The sequence below is a fragment of the Plecotus auritus genome (genome assembly GCF_963455305.1).
Source record: "Plecotus auritus genome assembly, chromosome: 9".
NCBI classification, from domain to species: Eukaryota; Metazoa; Chordata; class Mammalia; order Chiroptera; family Vespertilionidae; genus Plecotus; species Plecotus auritus.
This window is the reverse complement of record NC_137783.1, coordinates 10510785-10530316: the sequence shown is the minus strand read 5'-3', so window position 1 is coordinate 10530316 and position 19532 is coordinate 10510785. Positions and strand designations below refer to the sequence as shown.

Sequence of the window (19532 nt, the reverse complement as noted above, 5' to 3'; positions counted from 1 at the left end):
TCTGGCGTTCCGAACGTCCAGCCTCGGCTGTGGCCGGAGGGCTCGAAGGGGCGGGGCAGCTTAGGGCGGTAGTTTAATTACGCGCCGAGAATTGGCTGCGTTTTGTAGGGACTTGAGCGTCTGAATGCATGTTTACAACAGAAAAAAGTGCCCTTAGTGTGGACTGGGGCTGGAGGAGAGCAAGGTGAATGTGCCGTTTTGAAACCGCAGGACGGGAAAAGCTGCCTCGCTGTCCCCAGAGGAACGCGGCCCGCGGCCCGCGGCGCGGCCGCCCCAGGACCGTCCGGAGGGAACATGGCGGCGCCCGGCGTCCGGAGCCGCAGCCTCGCGGGCCTGCTCCCGGCTCAGACCTCGCTGGAGTACGCCCTACTCGACGCCGTCACCCAGGAGGAGAAGAACAGTCTGGTCTACCAGTATCTGCAGAAGGTGGACGGCTGGGAGCAGGACCTGTCAGTGCCCGAGTTTCCGGAAGGTGAGGGGCTGGCTTCGGGGTGGGGACCCCTCCGGATCCTCCCCTTCCTCGGGACGCGCCCTCCCCCGAGGCGGTGGGCGAGGCGGGGTGGTGCCCGGCGGGTGGTGCCGGGCGCCTGGCCCGCCGCCGGAGCCGAGGTTCGCGGGCGCTGCCTTGCCCAGGTGCCCCGAAGCGGCGGCGCCCGGTGGGTGTCTGCAGGGCGGGGCCTGCCTGCCCGTCCTGTATCCTGAGCCGGGTCCGGACCTTCGGTTAACCACCGACCTGCCGTGAATGTTTAGTGGTCCCGGTGGGCAGGGATCAAAATGCCTGTGCCCCCCTGCCCTTTCCGTCTGGTTGCCCAGCATCTTCATCGTCGTTTTCTGCACCAACCTAGCTAGCGTTTTATCAGTCTCTTCTTATGTGATACACAGTTCCGAACCGTTCGGGGGTATTATCTTAATTATCTTCTTTGTGCCTTCCCTACCACTCATGGAGGTGCTCTCACGAGTCCTGTTTTACTGTTGAGGACACTGAGGCACGGGAAAGCGAAGTTAATTTGCCCAGGGCCTCACAACGGGTACTCTCTGCCAGGGTGGGATGCAAAAGACCCCAGATGGGCTGGTTTCTTAGCTCCGCTACACGTCTCCATTCCAAGTCGTGAAACTTATTGTAAAAATCGGAGTCAGTTGTGGCCCATCTCCAAGGTCCGACTCCCGGCGGGCTCTGTGAGCGTTTGGAACACGAGGGAGCTGGACCTCCAGGCAGTGCTATGTGCGAGGCACATCTTGCTGTGGTAAATGAAACCCTGCTTTCCCCTCTTTGGTCCGGACTGTCATTGTTTTGCCTGGTGGTGTTGGCATGTCTCCTGGCGGGACACTGAAACCACATGTATAGTTAATTGGGTGGATGGGGCAGGGTTCCGTGTCTCCAGGGAGGTCTGTCGGAACTTTACCTCCAGCAACAGTCTGGTGTGTCTTTCCAGGCCTTTTGCTCCCACCTTGAAAAGTGCTTTTTTATTTTCTGTTATTAATCCTATACTGGATTGGAAATACTGCGGAATTCTTACCAAAAATTTGGGAACATGAGTGCTTATCCCATCAAAGAAACTTTGAAAGACGATATATTTTAAAAACTTTGTGAGAAGTTAGTTATGTAATACAGTTATAAGAGCAGGCCATCAGCTAAGATTTAGGCTAGTGTTTTTATTTTCTGGACTTTGTATTTATAATGAGTGTATTTTATTACCATCAGGTTTGACCTCTGACTGGTAAATAATGTAACAAAATATTGGAGCTTCGTATTTGACATAGTCAGATTTTCTGCTGGACCTGATTACTGAGGACAGAATGCTAGAGATGACTTTTCTTGGTTTCTTTATCAGTAAACTGATATCAAGAAGTCATAAACATAACTCTGTCTCAAAAATAGTATGTTTTTGTTCATTTCTTAAAAGAAACACATGTTTATGGGAACTAGTGTGATATAATGGATGGTCAGACAGACCTGTGATTAAATCCCAGTTATTCCATTTGTTAGCTGCAGACGTTGAGCAAGTGACTTGACTTCTCCAAGCCTATGTCGCACTTGCAAAATAGAATGAGTATTTACCTTTCCTGTTTATTACGTAGACTGGAGGTCATATATCTAAAGTTCTTAGTTCACAGGAGAGTTCAGTAAATGTTAGCAGCTCTTAAAATTATATTTATTGTCATTGTTTTTATAAAATGTATGATATTATTAAGCCTGAGAGGCACTTAGCACAAAAACTGACGTGTAATAATACTTTCTCTGCCCTCAATATAAGTCACTCTTGACTGTTTACAGAAAAAAAATTTAAAAGACAGGTTCATAAATATTTTGCAACTGGGATATAAAATATACATTAATTAACTTGAAATTGTATATAATAACTTGATCTGGCATATAATTAACACTTTATTAAAATGGATAATGAAGTGTTCACCCTAAAACCTTAATAAGTTGGATTAATTGGCAGAAGTGGTAATTTGATTAGCAATTTTTTGGTGTTTTTTTAAAAATTTAATTTAATTTTTTAAATTTAAATTCTTTATTGTTTAAAGTACATTACATATGTCTCCTTTTCCCCCATTGACCTCTCCCTGGCTGCTCCCACTTCCCAGGACATGCCCTCACCCCCCTACTGTCTGTTGATTTTTTTGTTGGTTTGTTTTTAGGATTTTGTTATAATTGAGTAACTCTAGTTACTGTTATTAGTCACTAGATCTTATTATACACTGGCTCCACCCAACTCTAGCTTTCAGTTTATATAAAATATTTCCAAATGCCTGTTTTAAAATATAATTAAGTATTGTATGTCAATTACACTTTAAAAGTATAATTAATAGTTTTAGTAGCTGCATTTATCTATAATAATAAAAGCATAATATGCTAATTAGACCGGATGTCCTTCCAGACATCCTTCCTTCTGGACAAAGCTGCAGCAGGTGGGGGCCGCAGCAGAGGTGGCTGCTGCGGCGGCAGGCAGGGGCCAAGGCCCTTGCACGAATTTCGTGCATTGGGCCTCTAGTTTACTTATAAGCAACAAACTCATTATCTTTGTCTTAAGTTGGTTAAATGAAGATGCTTTACTTTTTTTTCATTATTGATTTTTCAAAAGAAAGGAAAGTAGAGAGAGAAAGATTGATCAGTTGCCTCTTGCATGCAACCAGGGATCGAACCCACAATCTAGGTATGTGCCCTGACCAGGAATCAAACCCACAACCTTCAGTGCATGGGATGATGCTCCAACCAACTGAGCCACACTGGCCAGGGCAAAAAGCAGTACTTTCAATGTTAGGTTAACAAAGTCTATCTTCATGGTGCATAGTTAAAATTGTAAATGATGGTCAAGTAATTATAAATTCTGAATTGCAAAAGTGCAGATTAATGAGATTTTCTTTTTCTTTGGAGGAAAGGAAACTAATGTTGCTTACATGAAATCTGTAACAGTGTATTTTTCTTAACTTTGCATTTAAAATATTTTGCATTTATGGTCTCCTTCAAATCAAGCATTTCTGCTCTTTTATGAAATTGGTTTAGGCATTTTGTATGTTTAACCTTTGATTTGAACACTTTGCTCTTTTTTGATATTTAGTCATGTCTTGCTATTTTTAAGGTTGACTCATTTTCAGTAGCCCTTTTGTACCTTATTGTGTGCTTAATAATATTTGATATTTCCTCTTGTTTTTTACCTAAATGTGTTGATCTTACTTCCTTTCTTACACAGACTGCTACACTGTTTTTGAAAGAATTTGGTAGCTTTTTCTTTGCTATATTTGCAGGGCTGCCCCATTACAGCCTCTTTCCCATTTTATTCCTCCTCTTCTCCTCACACCCATCTTCTCCTAAAAAATAAGTGGTTCATATATTAGTGGAAGTTTTAGATAAATTGTCCTTTTAGTCATGATAATTTATTTCGTGTAAATTTCAGGGTTAGAATGGCTGAACACGGAGGGTCCTATTTCTGTTTACAAGGATCTGGGTGGAAAAGTGGTCATCCTTGATTTCTTCACCTACTGCTGCATAAACTGCATTCACCTACTGCCTGATCTCCACGCCTTAGAACACACCTACTCTGATAAAGGTAATTGCCCTTTCATTGGTTCCTAGCAGACCCAGACACTGGAAGAGTAGCTGACTCATTTCCTCATAGGCGAATGAATGTTTGGCAGGACTTCAGTAATTCTAAAAGTAATTTCTAATCTATGAATTAAGGACTCCATGTACCTTTTCAGAAGAGTTAAATTTAGTGATACTGGAACCAGCATTTAGTAGATTTTTCTCTAAAAATAGGACATAATGTACTTTTCTCAGGATCAAGTATTTTTAAAAGTTAATTTTATATATCTAGATTTACCTGAATTTGTTCTATAAAAAAATTAAATGTGTGACTCTGATTTTATACTCTTCTCAAGAACTGTGATATAAAGGTTTAAAGTTCTGAATAGGAAATGTGATTATTCTTCCTTTCATTTTGAATGACATGGACATGAACAACAGTGGAATACAGAATACTATAATAGATGCTCTTTCTTTGACCTGCTTTATGAAAAATATCTTCCAAAACACACTAGGAAATCCTCTTTTATGGTATTGCAAATTCTGAAGATGTAAGAGATTAATCTTAATATTTTCTTTAGAAGTTTAGATTTTTTCAGAAATTTTTTTTCTGTTTACTTTTTCCTAAAAGAGAGCATGGGGGTAAATGAAACTAAAGGTTCCATTTAATTAGGTTGAAATTAACTAAAGCTCTTCTCTTGGATAAAAAGGAGAAAGAGTCAATGATCTTGTGAGTAAAGATGAGAAGAGAGTATACATGTGCAAGGTGAAGGACCTCTTGAAACTTAAAAAACAGGAGTGAAAGATAATCTTCAGTGCTAATGAAGCTTCAGTTGCTTTTAAAGTAATAGGTTATATCTTGAAATTGCCAAACAACGGGATTTATTAAGAACTCAAAAGTCCCAGTAGCTAAATCATGTTTTCAGAAATTCATCTAGATTGATTTAAGAACTGTGAGTATCTCATCTCCTAGGTTTTGAATGCTGTGTGTCTTCTTCAAGCAACTGTAAATAAATACATTTATTGAACATGTGTTATGTGTAAGTTACTCTGCTAACTGCTGGGGAAATATGTATCAATGTATCAGAGTTGAATGAAAAGCATTATGGAACCCGAGGAAAGGACTAACTTTGCCTACAAGCATTGGGAAAAGATTTCTCAGAGAAGGAGACAATTTAGATGGAACTGGGAGAAAGAGCAGCAGTGCAGCTGAAAATGAGAATGGGACAGGTGGAGGAGCAACAGATAAACAAGCAGGAAAGCATGGAAGTGTGGGTTTCTTGGGGAGTGGTAAATAGCTTAGTTTGGCAAGATTGTAGGAGCTCCTGGGAAAAGCGAAAGGAGAGGAAGGTAGGTTGGGTTTGGACCATGTACCGAAGGGCTTTGTATAACATTCTTAATAGTTAGGCTTTTCCTTCCATTGAAGATACAGAGACAGTAAAGGTTGTTGTTTGTTTAATAGAATGATCACATCATAACAACATTTGAGTTTTAGGGAGGCACTACAGACTGGGTTAAGAATCCCAGAGTTAACCTTTTCCACACCTAAGATTACCCCTAAAAGACTGTATTTGGTTAACTTTCTTGGTTAACCCTATACCTGGAACACATTCTTAGAATGGATCCTTGTAATTTATCGCTTTATTGAAAACCTTCTTTTTATAGCACATTGTAATTAACACCTTATTTTTACATACAAATCCACTTCTGAAAAGTAAAATACTTTTTAAATGATCTCAACATTATAATTTCAAAGGAACATTATTTCAGTAATATGCTACATCTGAAAAAAATAAATTTTTTTAATTTTTTAATTTTAGAAGATATTTTTTCAATTCATAGTCATAAAAGAAGGCATACCCAGAAATTACATCAAAGTTTAGTGAACTGTTGCTAACTTCATTGGCTTTCTTGCGCCTGTCTTGTCTCACTACTATCTGATACATTTCTGAACATACTTGCAGCAATGCTAATAGTTATTAAAAGTGATGTTCGGCCACCTATTTTAAATTCCATGGAATATTCAGTTCATTTTATCAGTAAGCCACAATTGCTTAGCTTTGTGAGGGAGTGCTTATTAATTCAAAACACCATGAAAGAGTTCCAATTTAATACCCAGTCTCCTTCCTCTGTAAAACAGCTTTTAAAGTCAGGTTCGTAATGGTGATCAATATCACGCTTACAGTAGCACATGAGAAATCTTAATGCCAAAGTCTAAAGTAAAAAGATACTGTACTTAATAGTAGTGAGTGGTCTGGTCTTCAAACATTGTTTAAAATATAGTTATGCCCTAAGGTTGTTGTTAATTCTTAACAGTTCAGTTCATATTTATATTACTCTAACAGGTGCCTTGGTGGTTTTCTTTCCTTTTCTACTTGAGAGTTTCTAAATTTTTCTTTTTCTTTTCATGCTGGATACATTAATGGTATGTTATTATATAATACCCAAATTTAGCAGAATGGCTTTTATCTAAGGAAAAGCATTCTTGTTTTGTAAGAAAACAATTAGGAAAACTTGGCATATTTTAAAAATGTGATTACTTGGTATATGTTAATATATAATTAAATTAGATTTCTAAAAACCTAAATGCCACAATACAACTGAATAAATGCTGGAATTCTCATTGTAGCACATACTATTTTTCTGTTTTATACTTTATTAAAAACTAGAAAATGCATTTTTTATTTTATAGTGAAACTAAACTTTTTAATGAGTCAATATGTAATTTCATTTTGTGTCAGGATTCCTAAAACCACCACCACCAGGTTTAGGAGGACTCAGAGAATTCAGCAAAGGGAAAAGACACTTAGGGCTAAGTTCTTCCTATTTTTGTTCTGTATGATTAACTGCACAGAAAAAGGCAACTGTCAGAAGAGGGCGCTCTCAAACTGAGAGCCCTGTCCACAACATGAAATGAAAATTAAAAACATCATATCCATATAAAACTGTAAAAAGTTGAAAATGTGACTCAGAGTTGAAATGCTGATGAAAATTCTCACAATATTGGCAAAAACTAACAATTTTTCAATTGAATTACATATTTTCAAACAGATTTTAGGAATAATGAAAAGGCAACCTGAATCAAAATTCAAAACCTAAACAGAAATGGACCAAAAAGAAAAAGAAAAAGAAAAAGGAAAAAGAAATGTCCTGATTGAACTCAGAAAAGAAATAGGAGGAAAAGGTCAGAATTATATTAGAAATGAATACCAAATTATGCCAAAGGGACAATAAATTCATGTAAAAATGGAGTAAGGGGCATTGAAGTAAAGCAGGGGGTAAAACTTAGGGAATAAAAATGAGCTAAAGAAAAGTAACAAGAGTTAAAAAATGATTGAATTGGAAGACAGCAGAAGAGGTCCAACATAAGACTACTTGGAGACTCTGAAGAATAAAATCAAAACAACTGACTGGAGCTAATAATCTAAAGTTAGAATCCAAGAAAATGTTCTAGAAATAAAAGAAACCTTGAATGTTAATTTTTTAGACCTGTGTTTAAATGCAGTCAAATAGCCCTGACTGGTTTGGCTCAGTGGATAGAGCGTCGGCCTGCGGACTGAGAGGTCCCGGGTTCGATTCCGGTCAAGGGCATGTACCTTGGTTGCGGGCACATCCCCAGTAGGGGGTGTGCAGGAGGCAGCTGGTCGATGTTTCTCTCTCATCGATGTTTCTAGCTATCTATCCCTCTCCCTTCCTCTCTGTAAAAAATCAATAAAATATATTTTAAAAAAATAATAAAAAAATAAATAAATGCAGTCAAATACACACACTAATTTAGTTCTGCCTTTTTTATTGTTTTTTTTTCCCCCTCTGGACTATTTATATTTACTAATGAGCCAACACCTAATTTGTGGATGACGCTTTTCAGGCTTTAATATTTCATAATATTTAACTTCTTTCATTTAGATGGTCTTCTGATTGTTGGTGTTCACTCGGCTAAGTTTCCAAATGAAAAAGTCCTGGATAACATTAAGAGTGCTGTTCTTCGATATGACATCACCCACCCTGTGGTTAACGATGCAGATGCCAGCCTTTGGCAAGAACTGGAGGTTTCCTGCTGGCCAACTGTGGTCATACTTGGACCCCGTGGAAACATGTTGTTTTCTTTGATTGGAGAGGGACACAAAGAGAAGTTGTTTTTGTATACTTCAATGGCTTTAAAGTATTACAAAGACAGGGGACAGATCAGAGCTAATAAAATTGGAATAAAACTCTATAAAGATTCTTTGCCACCTTCACCATTGCTATTTCCTGGCAAAGTAACAGTAGACCATCTTTCTAAGAGATTGGTAATAGCAGACACTGGACATCATAGAATTTTGGTCGTCTGGAAGAATGGACAAATTCAGTACAGCATTGGAGGTAAAGTTTGTTTCTAATTATGATATGTAATGTATTTTTAGTGAAAAAAGTTCAAGGAAATATATTGAAATTTATAAATAAGAGCTAATTATAGCACTATACATTGACTTTAACTTTATGAAATTTGTTAATTAATGTATGGTACCTGAAGTAACCCCTTAAAAAAAACAACAAAAAACCCTACAAAACCCCATTCAAATCAAAAGGAGAAAATCTTTTAAGCTAGTAATTTTTAAAGTATATTTGTATATGTTGTTTTTTCAGAAAAAATACCACACTCTTATTGTATCTTATGAAAATATTACAATAAATCCTCACTTAACATCGTCAATAGGTTCTGCAACTTCAAATGAAAAAACATATAACACAACAAATTTTACCATAGGCTAATTGATATAAAGAAGAGTTAAGTGCCTGTGGCATACTATCAACATTATAATAAAACAATGCTGAATGTATTTGAGGACCTACTGTATACTCTGTATACATTTTGGATTTGGGGCATTTTAAATGGAAGTATTTCACTTTCCATCAAAATATAGCCTTATCTTTTTTTTTTCCATATCTTTTTTAAGACCAAGACAATTCTCTAGGAACTTGAGACTTAGATTATAAAATAAATAACCTAGGATTTGTATATAATTTTCTTTTTCTTTCCTTCCATAAGAACTTACTCATATGTCTAGATCAGTGGTCGGCAAACTGCGGCTTGCGAGCCACATGTGGCTCTTTGGCCCCTTGAGTGTGGCTCTTCCACAAAATACCACAGCCTGGGCAAGTCTATTTTAAAGAAGTGGCGTTAGAAGAAGTTTACGTTTAAAAAATTTGGCTCTCAAAAGAAATTTCAATCGTTGTACCATTGATATTTGGCTCTGTTGACTAATGAGTTTGCCGACCACTGATCTAGATCATTTCTCTTTGGATTTAGCAAAATATAAGTATCGTTCAAGCATGGATCATTTTGTTCCATATCTCTCTGATCTTAGATCTAAAAAGGACTCTTATTTACATCTACATAATTAATAAAGTCTTATTAATTTAAGAATAATTTATTATTATTAACAACATATTAATCAAAGAGAAAAGTTATTCATCTCTGCAGTCCCGCTTGGGTAACACATACTGCATAAAATAGAGATACTTGCACTCCTAGTGCAAATAAACTAATTATGTTCCTAAACCCTGGTGCTAATCTTCATATGCCAAGATATTATCCTTTAGCTCTTGAATTTTTTGTTTCTTGTTGGTGTTTTTGTTAGAGTATGCATGTGTTTTATGTTGTTTATTTTGTTTTAGTAACTTAGTATTTTGGTTTATGGCATGCAGTTATGAGAATTGTTACTCAAAATGTTGTAGCAGGTTGAATTTAAATTGTTAAAAGAGTTTATAATAGATTTTATAACTTTCAAAATAGTATAGGTAAATATTCTTTTTTTGTTAAATAGAGAAAACTCACAGCAAGCTAGCTTTCCCAAACATGTTTTTAGGCATACTGTTACCTTGTAATAAATTAATAGTTATTCTGGAATTTTTAAAAAAGAACTGTGTTCTGCTACACCAGGAAAAACTAGTTAGATGTGGTTTAACAGATTTTTTTTTTGTTGGTGATGGTTTTACTGTACTGCTCATATATTTTACTCTGCTAATGTACCTCATGAATATCCAAGAGATTTTAGAGTACACAGTATCTTTTAATTTGAAGTGACCACAATTCTCTTCCTTTTTTCCCCTGCAGGGAACTCTCACCACCAATAATAATAGTACTAATAATAGTAATAACAGTAAAACTGTCAATAATAGTAATAATAATATTAGTATAATAGTAATACATTTACTTCTGGCATTTTTTATTTTTTTAAATATATTTTTATTTCTTTCAGAAAGGAAGGGAGAGGGAGAGAGAGACAGAAACATCAATAAGGGAGAATCATTAATTGGCTGTCTCCTGTATGCCTCACACTGGGCATGTGCCCTGACCGGAATTGAACCATGACCTCCTGGTTCATAGGTCAACATTCAACCACTGAGCCATGCTGGCCAGGCAACTTCTGGCATTATTCTAAGTACTTTACCTGTATTAATTTATTTAGTTCTTACCGTTCTGTGAGTGAGGTATATTATTCCGTTATACAGAAGACAAACTGAGACACAAAGAATAGTCATCAGCTAGAGAGAGATACAGCTGGGATTTAAATCAAGTCTGTTGGGCTCTTGAGTTTTTGTTTCTATCCACCTGTCTTACTAACGTCTTATGGACAGTGGAGTTTTGCAAAGCATAGTTTGGAAATGCTGACTTAGAGGCTTTGAATGGCTTGTCCTCTGGTCAAAGAAATAACAGTTATATTTTGATTACTCTCCACTCTTAAAACTCAACGTGTTACAAAAGCTGAGAAGAAGGTCACTAGACCAGAATCACTCTCTTTATTTTTCAGTGTCTATAAGGTATAGAACTTTGTGGCAAAGTGAAATAGTAAATGAAGGATTCTTAACCTAGGGTTCATGGACTCTTAAGAAATTCTTGAGTGGACTTGAGGATCTAGGAAACTCTTGAAATTATTTGTGACATTTTATGGGTATGTGTATTTTTCCATAAGGAAAGGGTTCATGATTTTCATTGTACAATTGACCATTCAACAATTTGGGACTTAGGGGTGCCATCCCCCTGTGCAGCTGAAAATTCACATGCAACTTTTGACTTTCTAAAAACTTAACTACTAATAGCCTAAACTACTAATAGCCTATTGTTGACCAGAATCTTTACTGATAACATAAACAGTCAATTAACACATATTGTATACTAGAGGACCAGTGCATGAAATTCGTGCACAAGGGGGGGGGTGTGTCCTTCAGCCCAGCCTGCACCCTCTCCAATCTGGGACCCCACCGGGATCGGGCCTAAACGGGCAGTCGGACATCCCTCTCACAATCCAGGACTGTTGGCTTCCAGCCGCTCGCCTGCCTGCCTGCCTGATTGCCCCTAACTGCTTCTGCCTGCCATCCTGATCACTCCCTAACCACTCCCCTGCCAGCCGGGTCGACGCCTAACTGCTCCCTTGCCGGTCCGATTGTCCCTAACTGCCCTCCGCTGCTGGCCCAGTCACCACTAACTGCCCTCCCTTGCCAGCCTGGTCGCCCCTAACTGCCCTCCCCTGCTGACCTGGGTCCCCCCAACTGTCCTCCCCTGCAGGCCTGGTCGCCCCCAACTGTCCTCCTCTGCTGGCCTGGTCCCTCCCAACTGTCCTCCCCTGCTAGCCATCTTGTGTCCACATGGGGGCAGCCATCTTTGACCACATGGGGGCAGCCATCGTGTGTGTTGGAGTGATGGTCAATTTGCATATTACATCTTTATTATATAGGATATGTGTCATATACTGTATTCTTACAAAAAAGTAAGCTAGAGAAAAGAAATGCTACTAAGAAAATCATAGGGAGAATACATTTACAGTATTTATTGAAAAAAATCCACATAGAGAGCTTCTTCCTATTTATTAGATGGAATGCTGCCTGATTGATGAATCATTCAATAAAGCCAAGTAGATCTTTAAATTTAAAATAAATGAAAAAAATCCTCATATAAGTGGACCCATGCAATTCAAACCTATGTTGTTCACCAGTCAATAGTATTATCAAATGAGCATATCTTCCCAAATTGTCCAATATCACTCATCTAGATGCTTAAAAATTAAAATTATATTTAGTTCTTTTTAATTAGGAAACAGGTACTTGAGATGCTTTTAAAAGTATTTTTTTCTGATATATGTTACTATAGTTAAGTACACTAGTAGCCATTATCCAATACACCCTGTCTTTAACAACTCTTGTTACTCTTGAGAAAAACAGATATATTAGGAAACATTTTAGTGTTCAGATAGAAACATCATGTTATTTATATTAAAATCCAGGCTTTAAATACAGATTTTCTTTTGGAGGTTTTGCTAAATGGAAAAATTTTGTCTTATGGCTATCTTGTCTTTTAGGACCCAATCCTGGAAGAAAAGATGGAATATTTTCAGAGTCAACTTTTAATTCACCACAGGGTGTAGCCATAATGAACAATATCATATATGTGGCAGATACTGAAAACCACCTTATAAGAAAGGTAATTTTCCATTTTAAATAGTTTTATACTTCCAATCAGAAAAACAGATACTTACTTGCTACATTAAATATTTAGAGTGAGAAGGCGATGCTTAAATACCTCAAATCATTTATATTCAGCTATTTTAAGAGGTGCTGACTTTAGTTTTATTCTTAGGTATCTTGTTTTTCTGGGTGTCAGCCTATAGTTGTCTCAGAAGATAAACCCTCAGTCAAGTCCCCTTTTTTGCCCTTTGTTTCAAAGTCTCATGCCTAATCACCCAAAAGCTCCTCATTTTGAGATATTTTTCTAACCACTATATACAAAGTGGTGCTTTGTCCTTTTAAAAGTTAAATTTTCTGAAACCTAGAAAAAAAATCATACCACTTCCTGCCTTCATCTTTTTTGCTTTGCCTACAAATACTTATCAGTCAGTAAGTCTTAAAAGTTGTTTTATATCTGAATAAAAGTAATGAATCTTGTTTTTAAAAAATGAGTTAATCATAAAGATAAAAAATAGTTCTCTGATCTTTTATTCCATCTCCCTAGAGGTAACCAACCATTATTAAAGTTTGTGTCTTTTCAGAAATTTTCTACTCACAAATACATTTATAATAAAAAGACTGACTCTGGACGAGCGGTCGCAAACCTTTTGGACCTCACAGACCACCAGTGGTCTGCAGACCGCCGGTTGGTGACCGCTGCTCTAGACAATTGTTTTTTAAACAAATGGTGGTGGAATCCTACCGTACTTACATAATCTTTGCAGTCTTTTTAACTTATTTATCTATATTAGTCACATGAATGATATGACTGCATCATATCCATTGTAGAAGTCATTTTAAACATTCCTTATTGATGAAGATTTTGGCTATAAATCAGTGGTCTTTAAGTTGCTGTCTTTTTCTAAAATCTAAGTTGATCTAATCCACTGGTTGGCAAACTGTGGCTCACGAGCCACATGCAGCTCTTTGGCCCCTTGAGTGTGGCTCTTCCACATAATACCACATGCGGGCGCGCACGTACAGTGCGATTGAAACTTCGTGGCCCATGCGCAAAAGTCGGTTTTCGGCTCTCAAAAGTAATTTCAATCATTGTACTGTTGATATTTGGCTCTGTTGACTAATGAGTTTGCCGACCACTGATCTAATCCATCATGCCTAAACATACTGTTTCAGATACTTTCTTGATTTTCTTGCTGTTTCTTTGTCTATCGATATCTATGCCCATTTATTTGACAATATTATCACCTATTATACATATAATAGAAAAAAAACGTGTAGGACATATAATATCCACTGTAATGAAAATCTCCATGAGGTCATGAAATTTGGTTTCCTTATCTCTGAAATCCTAAGCACCTGGAACAGGGCCTGGCCCACAGCAGGTGTTCAATAGATATTTGTTGAATGAATTTCTGAATAAAGAACATCTATTTAATGATGCATTTTCTAAAGTGTATATTTCTCTTAATATGAAAAGGTGTTCCATGAAAAAATAATTTTATGGATTTATAAAATAAAGCAGATTTAGTTTTTTTTTCAAGTCTTGGAGACTCTTTTTAGAGACTTTAATATGCTAATGTATTGTGAATACATTGCTAGGGGTATATGTGTGTAGTATTTCTAAACTTCCTTGGTCAAGGATTACTTTTTAGGCAGAACTTTTCATAGGACTAACTAATGATTTCATGGTATATACTTTGGAAAAAAAGTGCTTTTCTATTGTTACTAAGTCCTTAAAGTCCTTAGCAATATCTTTTGGGGTTGTATGCTTCTTTAATTTATCATATCATAGATATCTAACAGGGTATTAAAGAAGTAAAATATTTACCCTGCAATATTCAGTGAGTACTTACCTTTTTTAATTGTCCATTATATCTCTTGCTTTAGAACCCACAGGTTTTGAAGTATTGACTGTATTTCAAATACTTTTTAAGTAGCATAATCACATATTTAGGTTACCCAAAGTTATTTTTATACTATATGGCTTAGTATAGTGTCTGCAGAAAATAGGACGTAAAGTGGAATTATTTCTTCCTCTCTTTTAAAAAATATTTATTGTATTTTACTTTTGCTTAAACCTCATTAACAGAGGATTGGTCATAATCTTACATTTACAGCTCACATTTTTCAATGCAGACCTATCCTTTGTTCAGAATATTATTTATTAATTTATAAATTCCTCTTTATCCCCATTCCCATTTTCTCTGCATAAACACACCTGCAGGCAGTCATTCTATGTTCAACTCATATATTTTTATTTGTATCTGACCTTGTAAAATATGTAGTGTTTTGTGTACTTGTTTTTTAATAACTTTATTATGATACTAGAGGCCCGGTGCATGAAATTCGTGCACGGGCGGTGGGGGGGGGTCCCCTCAGCCCAGCCTGCACCCTCTCCAATCTGGGACAGCCTAGGGATCAGGTCTAAACCGGCAGTCAGACATCCCTCTCACAATCCTGGCCCGTTGGCTCCTAATCGCTCACCTGCCTGCCTGCCTGGTTGCCCAACTGCCCCCCCGCCCCACACTGGCCTGGTCGCCTCTTACTGCCCCCCTGCTGGCCTGGTCACCCCCAACTGCCCCCCCCCCCCGGCTGGCCTGGTTGCCTCTTACTGCCCCCCTGCTGGCCTGGTCACCCCCAACTGCCCACCCCCCCCAGCCGGCCTTGTTGCCTCTTACTGCCCGCCCCCCACCAGCCTGGTCGCCTCTTACTGCACTCCTCTGCCGGCCTGGTCGCCCGACGCAGCCGTAATGTTCAGTTGTTTGGTCGTCCCTCACTAACCCCCCTGCCGGCTTGGTTGCCCCATGCAGCCTCCTTGTTTAGTTGTTTGGTTGTCCCTCACTAACCCCATGCCGGCATGGTCGTAGGCAGCCATCTTGTGAGGGTGTGAGGGTCAATTTGCATATCACCTCTTTATTATATAGGATTAGAGGCCTGGTGCTAGCCCGCCCCAATTGGGGACTATTTGGGCCAGACCGGTTGGAGGGAGGTATTGCGGGAGGTTGGCCAGCTGGCCCCATCCCCGATCGGGGTGGGGGCGCTGATGCGGGTGGCGCTGGCCAGGGGAAGGGGCTGTAAAGTTGTGCAGCCATAACCATAAATTAGTTTTAGATTATTTTCATCCTCTCAGTAAGAATGTTCATGCCTTTTACAGTTAATTCCTACTCCCACCCACAGTCCTAATCTTTATAGAAATAGAAAGTCTCTTGAACATTTCATATAAATAGAGTCATACAATATATGGTCTTTGTGCCTGGCTTCTTTCATTCCATGTAATGTTTTTGAGGTTCATCTGTAGTTTATTCCTTTGCATTTCTGAATAGCATTCCATTGTATGGATATTCCACATTATGTCTGTCCATTTATCAGTTGGTTGAAATTCAGGGTGTTTCCAATTTTTGGCTATTATCCTATCTAATAAAAGAGTAATATGCAAATTGACTGTACCTCTGCTACACCCACAAGCCACGCCCACCAGCCAATCGGGAGCGAATATGCAAATAAACCCAACCAAGATGGCTGCAGCCACAGAGAGCAGGAGGAAGGCTTGGGTTTCCCTGGCAATGGAGGAAGCCAAGCTTTCCGCCTGCCCTTGCCGGCCCAGGCTTCCACTCCAGGCTACAAAATTTCAATTATAGAAGATAAATAAATCCAAACAGAAATGGCGGCAGCCACGGAGCTGAGAGAGTAGGAGGCTAGGGTTGCCCCCGGCGATGGAGGAAGCCAAGCTTCTGCAGCCCTGGCCGGCCCAGGCCTCCGCTTAAGACTACAAAGTTTCAATTATAGAAGATAAATAAATCCCAACAGAAATGGCTGCTGCCACGGAGCGAGCAGAAGGCTTGGCTCCGCTCCAGGCTACAAAGTTTCAATTGTAGAAGATAAATAAATCCCAGATACCAGGTTCTCTGCTTGGGTCGCCGGGGGGCATGGCCGGCCTGCAAACCACCACAGGCCCCTCGCCCAGGCTGCCCCATGCCCCAAGGGAACCCCCACCCTGATCCAGGACACCTTTCAGGACAAACCAGCTGGCCCCCACCCGTGCACCAGGCCTCTATCCTATCTAATAAAAGAGTAATATGCAGATTGACCATCACTCCAACACACAAAATGGCTGCCCCCATGTGGTCAAAGATCCTGCCCTCATGTGGGCACAAGATGGCCAGCAGGGGAAGCCAGTTGGGGGTGATCAAGCCTGCAGGGGAGGGCAGTTAGGGGTGACCAGGCCGGCAGAGGAGGGAAGTTGGGGGTGACCAGGCCTGCAGGGAAGGGCAGTTGGGGAGGACCCAGGCCTGCAGGGGAGAGCAGTTGGGGGGAACCAGGGCTGCAGGGGAGGGCAGTTGTGGGGGACCAGGCCTGCAGGGGAGGACAGTTAGGGGTGACCAGGCCTGCAGGGGAGGGCAGTTAGGGGCAAACGGGCTGGCAGGGGAGCAGTTAGGCATCAATCAGGCTGGCCGGGGAGTGGTTAGGGGTGATCAGGCTGGCAGGCAGAAGCGGTTCGGGGCAGTCAGGAAGGCAGGCAGGCGAGCAGTTGGGAGCCAGCAGTCCTGGATTGTGAGAAGGATCCCAGATTGGAGAGTGTGCAGGCTGGGCTGAGGGACACCCTCCCTCCCCCCGTGCACGAATTTCGTGCACTGGGCCGCTAGTGGGAAAATAATTCATGTGTAAGTTTTTTGTAGACATTTTTATTTTTCTTGGATCAATATTTAAGTACTCATTGTTGAGTCATGTAATTATTCATACTTGCATAGTTTTATTTCTGGACTTCCAGATCTATTCCATTGATCTACACCACACTGTTTTGATTGCTGTAACTTTTAATAAATTTTGAAATCAGTTAAATACAGATCTTCTCACAGTCTTCTTTTTCAACATTGTTTTGTCTGTTCTGGGTACCTTACAATTTCCTATGAATTTTAGAATCAGCATATCCATTTCTGCAAAATCTTTTGTTTCTTATATAAATAACTAGATGCCCGGTGCACGAAAGTCATGCACTGTGGGGGAGGATTCCTCAGCCTGGCCTGTGCCCTCTCGCAGTCCAGGACCCCTCGCTCTTTACCACCCACCTGCTTGCTGCTCCTTACCGCTCAGCTCACTGCTGCTTAGTGCTGCCACGGAGATAGGAGAGGCTCCCGCCACCACTGCTGCGCTCGCCAGCCGTGAGCCTGGCTTCCTGTGGGAGCACACTGACCACCAGGGAGCAGCTCCTGCATTGAGCGTCTGCCCCCTGGTGGTCAGTGCACATCATAGCTACCAGTCATTCTGGTTGTTCCACCATAAAGGTTGCTTAGGCTTTTATTATATAGATTATATAGATTATGATGTCAGCAAAAAACAAATGGCAGGTTTATATTTTCCTTTCTTATTTATACACATCTTTTTTTTATTATATTGCTGGATAGAACCTCAGTTGTTGTTAAGCATTAGCAGTGAGTGTGTATTTTGTCATGCTCATATTCTTAAAGAGAATGCATGTCAATTTTCTCCGAAGTTTAGTGTCTTCTATAGCTTTGGGGGAAAAATATTTATGAAGAAACTTTATTTATATTCTTAGTTACTTAGGATTATTTTATTATAATTTTATGAAGTGTATGTTCTATATTTATTGAAATAATTAGGTAATATTTTGCCCTCAGTGTGTTGATGTAATGAATTATATTACTGTTTTTTTTTAATGTTAAGCCATCTTTGTATTCCTGGGATAAACCTTACCTAATGATAAATTTTTTAGAAGTCTAATTGGATTTGATTATCCAAAATTATATATAATATTTAAAAATTCATTTTCATAAATTAAATGATTCTATATTTTCTTGTACTGTTGTAACCTGGTTTTGGAATCAAGGTCACACTAAACTCATTAAATGAGCTAGTTAGTTTTTTGTTTTTTTACTTTTGGAATAATTTGTCTAACTTAAATATTAATGGTTTTAAACATTCATTAAAAAACCCCAGTAACATCACCTGGACCAGGGGCTTTTTGCAAGAGGAATTCTTTGATTGTCATGTCAATTTCTAAAATACATTTTTTAGATCAAATATTATTTCAAGGACCTATCCCTAGCTGCCTATTGCATTTTTGCAGATTGAGTTCAGTAAAAAATATAGATAGGGTTACATTAATAATAATCTTTACAATTTTGAGAGATTATAAAAATTATGCAAGAGGATATTGCTAAAATAAATCAATGTATTTCATTGTAGTAAAGGAATAAAAGACAATAATCATTACTATACTCAGAAAAACTTTAAAATATTTAATACCTATTTTTAAAATATATATTTTAATTGATTTCAGAGAGAAAGGGAGAGTGAGAGAGAGAGAAACATCAGTGATGAGAGAGAATCATTGCTCGGCTGTCTCCTGCATGCCCCCCCACTGGGGATCAAGCCCACAACCCGGGCATGTGCCCTGATCAGGAATCAAACAGTGATCTCCTGGTTCACACGGGCTGGGCAGTTCGATACCTATTAATGAAAAAATTAGTAAACTTGAAAAGGAAATAACCATTGTGAATATGATCAAAGGGCATTTACAAAATGGCTATATAGCTACAATTAATGCAAAATATTGAATGCTTTCCCTCCATGATTGGGAACAAGGCAAGGATTCCCACTCTTGCCACACCTGTTGTAGTAAGGCAAGAAAGAGAAACAAAAAAGGCATATAGGAAGAACTGTCTTTATTTGCCAGTGGCATGTCATCTATAATAAAAGTGTAGCTGGGGCTGCGAGGGAAGCCGGGGTTCCAGGTGCCTGCCGGCCGCCTGAGGGAAGCCCGGATAACGGGTGCCTGCTGGTGGCCGGAGGGAAGCCAGTGCCGGCAGCTGGGGGAAGGAAGGCCTACTCTTGCATGAATTTTTTTTTCTTTATTGATTAAGGTATTACATATGTGTCCTTATCCCCCCATTACCTCCCCACCTCCTTACTCATGCCCTCACCCCACTGGTGTCTGTGTCCATTGGTTAGGCTTATATGCATGCATACAAGTCCTTTGGTTGATCTCTCTCTCCCCCTTACCCTCATCCTCCCCTACCTTCCCTTTGAGGTTTGATGG

The 19532-nt window shown here is 39.3% G+C and overlaps 1 protein-coding gene across 1 annotated transcript in view; it reads left to right on the top strand.

Moving 5' to 3' along the window:
• The first annotated feature begins 25 nt into the window (after positions 1–25).
• The window catches only part of NHLRC2 (NHL repeat containing 2), a 54042-nt gene continuing 34535 nt past the window's right edge, over positions 26–19532 (top strand). The window contains exons 1-4 of the mRNA XM_080642455.1: positions 26–472; positions 3903–4055; positions 7937–8392; positions 12370–12491. Of these exons, the coding sequence (XP_080498581.1) occupies positions 295–472; positions 3903–4055; positions 7937–8392; positions 12370–12491 (909 nt within the window). The 5' untranslated portion in view covers positions 26–294. The remainder of the gene's footprint in view (positions 473–3902; positions 4056–7936; positions 8393–12369; positions 12492–19532) is intronic.